Source organism: Sylvia atricapilla, chromosome 4 (genome assembly GCF_009819655.1).
Source record: "Sylvia atricapilla isolate bSylAtr1 chromosome 4, bSylAtr1.pri, whole genome shotgun sequence".
NCBI classification, from domain to species: Eukaryota; Metazoa; Chordata; class Aves; order Passeriformes; family Sylviidae; genus Sylvia; species Sylvia atricapilla.
This window is the reverse complement of record NC_089143.1, coordinates 60,178,101-60,190,244: the sequence shown is the minus strand read 5'-3', so window position 1 is coordinate 60,190,244 and position 12,144 is coordinate 60,178,101. Positions and strand designations below refer to the sequence as shown.

At 38.4% G+C, this 12,144-nt stretch overlaps 1 protein-coding gene across 1 annotated transcript in view; it reads left to right on the top strand.

Annotated features, from left to right (window-relative positions):
• Positions 1-12,144, top strand: part of ARHGAP10 (Rho GTPase activating protein 10) — a 138,395-nt gene that overhangs the window by 34,186 nt on the left and 92,065 nt on the right. Inside the window, exons 2-3 of the mRNA XM_066318066.1 lie at positions 6,101-6,196; positions 6,284-6,345. Of these exons, the coding sequence (XP_066174163.1) occupies positions 6,101-6,196; positions 6,284-6,345 (158 nt within the window). The remainder of the gene's footprint in view (positions 1-6,100; positions 6,197-6,283; positions 6,346-12,144) is intronic.

Here is a 12,144-nt window from a genome sequence, read left to right as displayed (position 1 = left end):
TAGAGAGGGTAGATCAATTGATACATATTTTATGTTATTGTGCTCACTACTTTCTATAGGAGAAAACAATGGTTGGAGGTTGTGGCATTTAAACAATTCTGCATATTTATGCAAAACAAGAGTCTACTCTGCTGACATCTGGAAGATTTCTTAATGTGCCTATTCTGATTGCTGTGGGGAATAGTGGCATTTAGACCATGGGATCATGCCTTTGAAAGAAGGAAACTCATGAAATATCATAGAAGTAACATATGAAGTAGAATTCTTGCAAGAATTGGGTTCTCTCTTTTGAGAAGTGGCAAGGTTAGAATGTGTCTTTTGTGCTACTCAGTGGGACTTGTTCAGACTAAATAGCCTGCTTTTACTTGTCCCAAAATTACGCCACAATTGACAACCCCAGCGAGCAGTAAAACTGGTAATAGAGAATGTCCACCACTGTGGAAGAAACATCTGGGAGCAGAAGGCTCCTAACAGAGGCGCTGTTTGGAAGAATGGTGTTCATTGCCTCGATACTAGCTGTTCTCTTTTTATTAGATTGAATACTAATAATATGTGTTTGGTTTTATGGCTTCTGGGTTGTCATTAGTTGGGAGAGTCATGACAAAATCCAGACTTTAGCGTAGTAGAAGAATGACATTGGTACTTATTTATGTCAAGTTAAGAAGAAAAATTCCATTAGTGATTAAGACTGCTAAAATTCTTATTGATCTCATGTTTTTATGCATAAATTACTTCAGAGTTGTTTGGTTTTCATTTTGCTGTTGCAATTTACTTTTTTCTGTTTGATGCAAAGTGTTTAGTAGCATGTGGCTTTTTTTTTTTTTTTCAACTTGCAAAAACCCTTTCCGTGTTAAATTTGAAAGACTTTTCCTAAAACATTGCTGCTGCCATCCCTCTTCTTTGTTGTATTTTGAAAATTTCAACTCTTATTTCTGTGCCTGGAAAAATTTCTGAGGGTTTTTCCAAAATAATAAAACAGTTTGTAACTGGTACACTTAATGTGGAGTTGCCTCAGACCTGAGCATATGAATGAGGAGGGTGTGAAGCTGTCAACAGCTGGAAAGGAGCAGGATGTTAGTTGGATTAAACTGAAATGGTGAGAGGTTGAGGTTTTCCTTATTTGTTTTAAAGGTGTGGGATAGACCAAATGCACTGTGTAATGCAGGAGAGGCAGGGGGAAGGGAAGTTGAGCCACTTGCCAAGTCAGTAATACATTGCTTTTTAATCCTCCTAGCTAAAATTGCTAAGCATTCAGAAACTTGTGAGCTGCCATGGGTAATGTGACACAATTAAAACGAGACTCCAGAAACTTCTTAGACTTTGAACTTGATCTCCATGCAAGCTTTGGATGGAAATGAGTAACTTTGTGTTCTAGCTTCATTGTAAATTTTCTCTTTTTTTTTTTTTTTTGTGGCTCTTTCAATGTATTTATCAAGTAAAAATGAGCAGTAAAAAGTTTGTTTGGTTTTAGGGAGTTGGAATGTGTTACTGCTCTTAGGAATTCTGCCATGGAATGGGCAGCCAGGAATGGGCTGCATCTGCTAAGTTACTAAATTAATCCTGTTTATCCACCTTGCTAAGGTAGTGACTAAATCCTGTTCATGTTCTCAGTGTCGTGGATTATATTGGGTTCATTGTTCACCTTGCGAAAGGGGACACAGAAAAGGAACACAGAGTTGCTTTTAAAGTGTTGAGATGGTGCATTTTTTGTATCAAACGTTACACGAGTCCGTACTGCAGCTCTTGGACAAATTATTTTAAGTGCTCTGTTCCTCTGAAGCTGCTTTGTTGGCTCTTGTAGGAGATTGATGCCTGGGAAGAAAAGGGGAGAGGCCAACTCTGGCTCAGCTTGTTCTTGCCTGTTTCATGATGGTGTGTGGCTTGCCTGATCTTGGCCCTCCGCAAAGAAAATACCTCAGGAAGTCTAATATTAGTCCTTAAAGTAGCTTGCAGATGAGCTTGGGAGCTAAATCTAAGTGCTTGTTAACCTTTTAGCTTTTTGGGGAGGATGCTGTACAACAACATCCAGAGCCAGAGCAGTTTTAATCTATGTTAAATAAAGCTGCTGGAAATCTGTCATTCCTGGAGCGTATCTGTTAAGAGTCAGTAAAACTTGAAGTTACGAATGAGGGATAGCAATGGAATTCCAGTCCTTCTTAAAAGCTTGATGCAGAAATGTGTATATTGTTGTAGAAAAATATTAACACTCATGCAAACAGGTGTAGTTTTTCTTCCTTCCAAAAGAGATCCAGAATAGCCTTAGAAAGCAATATTGTCTGGCTTTGTGCGGCTAGCACTGAGATTAGTACTGATCTTAAAGGGAATCATTGGATTCTGGTGCTGTTAAGTGAAGCTTGGCCACCACCCAGCAACTAATGGTGTCATGTTGGCTCAGAGACTCAGATAAGGAACAAAAATATTTGCTTTTCAATCTGAATGGAAAAAATATCGAGGTTTTTGTGTGGGGTACTGGCAGCTCATCTGGCACTGGACAAACTCACAGGAGCACTTTTAACCAAGGTGGTTCAGAGCAAAGTGAGGAAACAGGCAGCTGCTCCTGCCTCTTTTGCTGTGTTTTTAAATAGTTGCATCCAAACATGAAAGAAGTACAGTGTACTGATATGAACAATGCCAAAGAAAAAATTAAAAGCCCTGGTGTCCTTGGATCCCTCCCTTCTCGCCTTGGAAATCTGTTTTCAGCCTTTTGGTCAAGATGTTTAATTTCTTTTAGTGTTTTAGAAGGTGAATCTTTGAAATTACTCTGCCTTATGGGTTTGCCAGGATTCCATTGTATTCAGCAGTGTTAGTGTTTGGTTGATAGTTAAAGCACTCTTTGATCTTGAATGCTCTGTTCCTCCCTTTGCATGATAGCAGCAGCTTCTAACAAGCCACAACCCTATTGCTGCTTCCTTTATCTTTCAGTTCGGTGTTACATTGTAAAATGTGGGGATTAAAGGGAATGAAATGGTTACTCTTCAGTGGGGCGAAGCATTATTCACATAACCAATGTAACTGGTCATGCTGTTTGATACACAATTGTCCTCAAGTCCTGTCTTATTCGGGTTTGCAGCCTGCTATATAACATGTGCTGGTCTTGCAGGCTGATGTGGAACAATGCTGGGATGTATCTGTCGGTGCCAGACAAATAATATTGCTCTAGTAAAGGTTTTCTGACACATCGTGGAAGAAAGCCAAGTTACATTTATGAAATTTCTAATTTAAGCAACAATGCTCAGCATTTAAATTGTAGCACAATTGTCAGAGGTTATAGTACTTAATCTGCATCTAGTTTGTTTCCATAAATGCTTATAGTTGGGTAAATTTCTGTGTATGTACTGTAGGACATTTGGAATTTATCAGAACAGTTTCATGTTGTTTGTCCCACAGTGGAAGGTTTGACTGCCGGTGGTCTCAGGTCTCAACCACTATTCTGGCTGTGGTTTGTCAGGTGGCAAGAAAATCTACCACAAGGCTATGTTATCTTTCTTTTGTAGTTTCCAGCCACCATCCTTGTAATTTTTCCTGTGCCTCAACAAAAAAGAAATCAGTATTCTTGCTCTGACCTTCTGAGAAAGTTTTCCTCCATCGTTACTTGATACTCGGTTTTGATTTTGCTCCAATGACTTCTTACCTTCGTTGAAAGTGCCAAGTTCTTAAAATCTAGAAAATCTTCTCTTGTTTCCTTCCAGGTGGTGATTCAATAGTCAGGTATTTGCAGCTTTTCTTGACCCATGAGGTTGTTATTCTTTGATCCCAAACCCAACTCCTTCCCACTCACTGATGGTTTCCAATTTTTTCTGTATGGCTCTTAAATATTTCAGAAATTATTTGTAGGAAGATGTTGCAAAAATTTAATGTGTCTTCATGGCTTTAATGAGGAACTCTGCAAATAAAGCTTTGATATGTTAAAAGGTTACTGCTTCCAACAACATAGTCAGTCCTTGGGTCAGTACTTTCCAATCCCTGAGCAGATTCAGTAAGGAGAAATGTATAAATGTATGTTTCTGATCCGTCAAGGAGTGTTTTAATTCAGCTCATTCCCAAGCTGACTGAAGATGTTGGACTTTGCACTGAAAGAGGCTGGGTGTGGCCATAGGTTTTGTTTGCTGCCACTGTCACAAGAGAGGTGGCAGTCTGTCAGCACTCTAGAAAGGCTCATAAGCTCACTGATTTTGTACCTGTTCAGTCCGTGAAGGGGAACGGGGGTGTCGTGTGTGTGTGGTGCTGCATGAGTCTCTTAGCATGTACCTTGCTCAACGTTATTGGAATGCTTCACCTCTACAAGTCGGAGAAAACATAATAAACAGTTCCTTCTCTAGCGTGGGGCTGGCTCTCATATGACAGGGCTTTGGGAGGGGATTATCCGATTCAAGAAAATTTAATAAGTTTGGGAGAGTCTGTTGTTGGAGCCATTCTCCCATAAATAAACTCTCTTCAGCCTTGTGCTGTGACCTGGCTCAGAAATAAGCATAACATTAGATGGTTGAGAACCTTGTTATTTTCCATATATAAGCCTTTCACAGCCAACAGAACCTGTTTCTTTGGCTGTCTGCTTTACGAGCAGCTGTTCAGCCCACAAGACGTTTGAATTAAAACACTCATGTTTCCTTTCACATGGGAGTTATGTTACTGCTTCCTTCAGCCTTCTTATCCTTGTTATTTCAACCCTGTGCAGCATCCTGCTAACATCTTGTGTTGGAGGGTACATGCACAGGTTTAGGAGGGAACAGCTCTGTTGCACAATGGGTGAGGAGAGGACTAATGAAAAATGGGTGAAAAGAAAGGAAAAGGAACAAAAAGCTTTTTTTTTTTTTTTTTTTTTTTTTTAATTTTAGACTTTGTTTTGCTGTTTGTAGAGTATTTGACTTAACCTTTAAAGTGATTGAACTGAACTTTCAGTATCTGATACTGTGACGTGATAAAATACATGATGTGTTCGACGCAGGACTGGTAATAAAACTGGGTGGTTTCATTGGTAATAAAATTGGGTGGGTTTTTTGTTTGTTGTTGGTAAAAAACAAACAAACAAACAAACAAAAACACCCAAAGACATTACCTCCCTCCTAAAACTAGAACAAAAAAGCCCAAGCTGGTAATCTTTCAGTGCCTGTTAATATTAAAGAGCAAAATGCTTAGCTGGCCTGTTAGAAGTTCTTCTTAACTCTTCAGAACTGCATGTGATAAGGAAAAGATTATAGATTAACTAAATACTTTAAGTTGTCCTTAACTTTGGCTGACAGCAAAAATGTGAGTAAAACCTTCACTACTGTAAGAGGTGTATCAGGGCATGCATCTTTTTTTATTTTTTCCTACTGAGCAATTCAATCCCTTCCAGAACTTGTGACATTCCCAACCTGCACATGTCAGAAAGTGTGTGTGCACTGTTTATTTACAGCTTTGAGTTTCAGTGAGGGTTTATCACAATGGTATTGTGACTGAACATGGAGTCTAAATACTTCCTGAAGAATATAAGAGTGCAGCCTCTGACCCTCAAATTGTCAAATGTTAGTTGGTGTTGCTGGTAATGTTTTATAGTTGTTACAAAACAGTTATTATAAAAAATTAATTTTAATGCTGTACAGCTTCTGGCAGAATTTAACTCCATGGAATTTCTCGTTCAAGTGCAACAATTCTTTTGTGTTTGGTTTATGTATATTTAGGTATAAAGGTTTCACTAGTGGAGCTATCTGTGTATAGTATCTAGACAACTCCAAGATGTGTATTTGTGCTGATGAATATACGAGTGAATTTAGGTTAGCAGGGCGACTGGTACAACTACATTGAGTGTTGTGCCCGTAACTTCTGTAATTACAGATCTGTTTTCATGGCCTGTGCCCTAACTTGAAGTGAACTGTAAGGATAGATGTAATACTATACACATGATCACATGCACTTTCTACTGTATAGCCTTGCATAAAGAAATCTGTGTGACAAATTCCTTATCAGAAGAGAGTTAGTGAACAGTGGATGTCCTGTAATGTCCTTAGGCAGACCTGTGTTAAGAGTTTCTTGTAAAAGTTGGTTATTCTAGGCATAGAGAGATCTTCTGGCCTACTTAAAATGACTGCTTACCTTTCAACCTGTGCTTTTTTTCTTGCAGACCTTTCAGCAGCCCAGAGAAAATTTGCCCATTCTCTGAGAGACTTTAAATTTGAATTCATTGGTGATGCAGAGACTGATGATGAAAGGTACATAGGTAGGTAAGAGTGACTACGAGTGGCTCTATTTTGTCAATGCCATTCTGCAACACGATTAAACCTTTTTTTATTGTTTTGTATTACAGATGCATCACTTCACGAGTTTTCAAACTTTTTAAAAAATCTTGAAGAACAAAGAGAAATTTTGGTGAGTTGCAATAAATGACTGCAAAAAATCTATGCACATAGCAAAGACAATAAATGAAGTTGCTTTTATTGCTTTGTTAACCACCAGAGTGTTGATATCATTGACTTAACAGTTGGAGCTTTCATTGTGCAGCCTCTGGTTCTGTAGTCTAGAGTACAGGCAACAACTAGTTCTCATTAAAGAAGAAATCTGTGTGGTAGGGATGGATAAATATGAGTTGGTTAAAATAGTCATGCCTGGATTAATTATGGCTGGGTCAAATGGGAAAACCACCATAAGTTTTTTTTACCATTTCCAGTAAAAAGCAAAAGGAAAGAATTAATGCTGTAGCAGGGGACACTCAAGTTCTGGCAATTGGCCCCCTTTGGATCCAGGATCTCTGTAGCTCCAGCTTCAGTGCTGATGTGGATCTGGGATGCAATCTGTTGTATTTATGAAGCAGCAGACTTAGAAACCTTTACCTTCCATTTGAACTTTGTGGTGAGAGGTTGGAGCTGCAGACAGTTGCTCTGTTGTGTAAAAGTTCTGTGTTCTTTGTTCTGTTGCCTGTGATTGCTTGGGGTGTAATTAGTGAAGTATGGCTCATGTTGGCTGCACACACAACAGGGGCTGAGAGCTCTGCAAAGCACCTTGCTACCTGGGTTTCCTAACTTTTCCAGAAGATGGGGAGTTTCTTTCTGGATGGTTTCTTTCTGGTTCTTCTCAGCTGCATGCCCAGCTTTTGTTTCAGAGCAGAGATTCATGGAGCAGCTGCTGTGTACCCAGTTTGGTTCTGAGTCAGGCCAGACTCTCCATCTGGGAAATGTGGTTAGGTCTGACTTGATAGCAATTGCATTTCTCGATATTTCTTTCTATATGTGATTATATCTTTGCCTTCCTGGAAATCAGTGATCCCTTGGCATCCCTGTGAAGAAGCTGAGATTAATATGCTGTGTTCCCTTTTTCTTTCTGCCAGAAGCTGTGCCTGTAGTGCAGGAATATGTAGATAAGTGTAATAAAAGAACTTGTGAACAATTCTTTTTTCCATGTTTCTCTCTCCAGTCCCGATCCCAGTAAAAGTCATGGTTCCTTTAAGTGTTGTGTTGTGTTCTGTTCTGGTATGCTGCTCTGATCTGGAACCACATTTGGGTCAGAATTAGGGTCAGTGTGGTTCTTCACAGTGTCCTGAAAACTGTCTTTATATAGTAGAGACAATTTTTCAGTGTTTGAAGTTGTTTGGCCAGACTGTAGGTATTGGCTCAAATATGTTTCAATACTACTTTTGTTTTTCATAACTCTACAATGTAGTCTTTACTCTGCTTTTTCCTGCCATCCATAACAGTATTTTATTTTAATGAATTGCACAAATCTAATCAGTGAAAATCTTTATGAAGTTTTATAATGAAAAATACTTCATGAACTGCCACGTTATTTTGATATCAGGCTTTTGAGGGATGGCTTAAGAATTACAGGGCACATTTCAGTGGCTGTATCAATAGCTCTTCAGCAGGGATAGATCACCACCACAGCAGGCTGTGCAGAATCCAGTGCTGTCTGTCTGGATTGTAAAACACTTCCATTGTTCAAACTGAATGCCATGAAACTGTATTAACTTAATTTTTGGTCTGCTGCCCACGCTTACACAGAAGGTGCTATCGTACTGAAAGCCAGCTAGTGTCAGTTTCTTGATAGGGAAAGGATGAAATGCAGCTTTTGTTAGAACCGTGACTGATGAAAAACGGGGAATATAAATTGTAATGGGGAAAATATTTAATACCAAATAGAAACAGAATATGTTCTCTGAGTTACCAGATGTGTGGCCTTTTTATTGCATCTGTAGCCTAGCAAATGTTATGTATCATTTCTGGAGTGAGCTTATGTAACAATAGCCATAAGTCTCTGAGAAAATGGTTGTGTGGTGACTGGAAAAGAGAACTTCCAACATCTAATCCTCTGACTTCTCTTTTTTTTTTTTTTTTTTTTTTTTTTTTTTTTTTTTTTTTACTTCTCAGTGGATATTTTAACAGTGGCATGAGCTCTAGAGATACTCCCGTGGAGAATATTAGGGCATGTTGCATTCACAGATGTTTGGAATGAGGTCAGGGATCGAAAGACTTTCCATTAAGATGCAAAGTATATAGCAGGATTTTTTTTCAAAAGCATTCAGGCTTTGTTAAAAATGCTCATTATTGAGCATTTCCTCCCTTACTATTTTCATGATGACCAGAGGATTTTGGACTGCTCTCTTCGATGTCAGTTAAATAGATAGATAAGTTTCAGTCCCATAAAGTAGTATTAAAGAAATCCATGAATAATTACAGGACTAGGGGCATTTCAGACACTGCTGTGCATTTTAGTTTTTTAGATACTCGAGAAAAGGGTTATTTGTTTCACAACCACATTGTAAATGAAGCAAATTTGCACTAAAAATACATTCTAGACTGAAAGTAAATGTTCATCATCTACACTTCTCATGGTTTTCTGAAATTGTGGTGAGTCCAGGGTCCACAAAACTTGTTGTCAGTGTTTACAATGAATGATGACCAGAAAGGTAAATTTATCTGGTTAATATTTATTTGGTGGATATAATTTCATTCAGATATTGGAGTCTTGCACTTCATGGTTTTACCGTTTCTCCCATCTCATTCAAAGATTGCAGAAATTATATCCCAAGGGTCAAAGGGTTTAGTTGCATATGAAAAGGAATGTCGGCAATAATCCAAACATTTCACTGAAAATATTATGGAGTGGTCAATAGAAAACCAAATTACATTTTTCCACAGCACTGTAGCTTGGTGATGCTCCCCAGGGCAAATATGAAACAGATCACTTTGTGCCTGAGAACATTCTGGAAATTATTTTTCCATGTTGAGGGTGAATGGAGTCATAAGACTCATATTCCTCTCCTTTGGCTTTGCAGAAGTGCTGTGGAAGTTCAGGGATGACAGGGAGCTTGACAGGGTGGTAGGAAAAGGTGGGGATGAGCAAGGCCCAGCGTGGTGATGCTCAGATGCTCTGTCCCAGTACCCAGCTGTTCCCCTGCTTTCCAGGGAACCACCAAACCCTCCCTCCCAGCCCCAGTTTTCCTGGCATCAAAAAGGAGCTTTGATTCTTGTGAGGGACAACAGGCTTCACTGTCTGCCCTCATTTGAGCTGTGGTGATAAGCAGAGAAGTGTTCCCTGGTAGGTACCAATAGCCAGTGTTTGTTGGTCCTTTCCTCCACACCTCCCTTTCTCCATCCCAGGTTTCTCCTAAATGACCAGCTTGCCCCTAAGTAGTTTTTCCTGTTGATTCCAACCTTGCTAAGTCATAACCAAATTTAATAGCTTTTGTATTCTTCCCTGAGTTAATCTTGGCAGTGCTTGGCACTCCTGCTTGTTATCACCTTGGTGTGCTGGCTTTGAGTGCTTTACCTCCTTGGAGTTCCTCTGTCCTGCCTTTTCTCTGCTTCTGGAGTTCACATGATCCTTGTCAAGAGCTGGTCTAACCTATTCTTAAAAACCATCCAGGAACGTGGATTTCTCTTTATTCTGATGTTTAGTCTTCATTTGTTTCACCTGATATTCATACTGAGTCTCCTTCACTACAAGTAAAGCTGAGAAATTTTTGAGTATTTTTCTACAGTAGTCATCAAAAAAAAATTGATCACTTTTCCTTCATAGTAGTGTTTTCATGGTTACCCTTTCCAAGTGGTGGTTTACATCTGCATTTTTCCTTGTTCAATTTAGTTACACTGTGTTTAGACCTTTTGTCTTTTATGTTAGAATTACTGCTTTCTCTTCCTCTTCTTGCTTTTAAATTGCTGCCATATTTGCTCTTCTGCCGTGTTCTGGGACCTTGCTTGCCTCTCCCTTTAGTTTGCTTTGCTGACTTCCTTAAACTATTCTGAAGCAAAGCCCCTTCTGACTTGAATGCAATTAATACTTCAACTGTGTAATGTAGGAATCCATCTAATAGCTCTTAAGGAGTCCTTACTCCCTTGACACCTGTTTTTCCTTACTTAGATAGTTTCCTATAATTTAACTAAGTTTTTATTCCCTTTGTGGAGGTAATTAATATCTGTTGTCTTACTGATTTAACACTCATTTCAGTTCTATGATGGTTTTATAGCTTCCTTTCTCTCTCTTTTCAGATATATATAAAGAACCTCTTTTCCTAATTTTTTTTTGCTGTTGCCAAATAAAAAGTTTTCTTGCCTTCTTTCTAACTTTGCCCATAAGTACTCAGCTATTTTTTTTGTATTTCATCACATTTCTCTTTGCATAGGACTTCTGATACCATTATATTCACCTAGCTATATTTCCTGTGATTTCCCAAGGCAATATAACAAGAAGTTTTACTTTCATATGTTCTCTCTTATTTCCTGCTACATTTTTTGCACATTTCTATTCCATTTCCTTCAGCTGTCTTAAGGTAATGTGCAGCTATATTTAAAAGTCTTTTTCTTCTCTTTTTTTCTTTTTGCAGGAGATTGGGATTATTTTTTGTTCTTGTGCTGTGGGTATCTTTGCCATTTTGGCCTCTGAAAAATTCTTTTGCATTCTTTGTCAGTTTTACCAAGTTGGCGGAATCAAATCCAGATTAGCATCTCTCTGGAAAGCAGAGTTATTCCTGGCATATATCAGGAGCACAAGAAATGATTTATCTATAGATTTTTAAAGAAATATCCCTGTAAAGTCACTCTTTTAGTCTCTTTTTTATTTCTGCTTAAAAAAAAGAGGGAGAGGGTTTCTCAGTTGTGCTTTCACACGTTAAAAGAAGTTGCTAACATTCAAAGGTGTACACTCAAAAGGTTAAACATATACTTTAAGTAATCTGTACAAATATGTACATTTACTTATTTGTTCTTACTTAAACTACCTCTTACGATAAGATATTGAAGTGCATGAGTATTTATTTCACAGGTGAAGTGCTCACTTAACACACAGTGTTCTAGAGTAGCTAACTCTGTTCCCTTTTGTCCAGTGACATTCATATCGGGATTTCATTCAGCAGTTGACTGCTGTGAAGATGGTGGTATTAATTTTTCTAAGCTTTTCTTTGGCACTCTTCATGTGGGTATTTAGGGGTTTTTAAAATCTTAATCTGCCTTGACAGTAATCTGAAGAAATCTGTGTGAAGGAGCAATCAGTTTACTTACTGATTACATCAGTACTGATGTAGAGTAAAAAAATACCCAGTATTTGGATGTATGATGCATTCAAGGTCTGTTCAATAGGAATTCAAGGCATTATGTAGTGCTCCATATGTTCAGATCCTTTTAAGTCTGCTGACAGTGCAGACTGCTAAATACATCTGCCAAGACAGTGGAAAGGACATAATTGTTGACCACTTCTGAAAAATTAGGTTACTAACAGTACACTGACTATCTCAGAGGCAGAGATAGAGATGTGGATGAAACAACATGTCTCAGGAACAGCATTTGAGTACCTTAATTGCAGGATATATGTTGTTTTCTTTCTTGCACGAGTTTTCCAATGTAATAAAACATTTTCCTGTTTTAGAAAGAAGCAGAACAATTTTCTGCCATATCCCAGCCTTCACTTTTCCTTTGCTGGGCATGAGACCAGATGACAATCATGTAATTATCAGAATATAGAATGTAGGTTAGAACTATGAGTATTTCAGGTACCTCTTGCTCTGTTTTGGTGATTCCTCACACTGAATGTTTCATTCATTTATTGGGTTTTGAATTTCATATACAGTCTTCTGAAATAGCTTTGTGAATTACATATGAACTTGTGCACATCAGTCTATAAACCAAAGACGATTTGTCTGTACAATAGAAAAAAAATTGCCAAGCCAGATCTGGGTGTGTT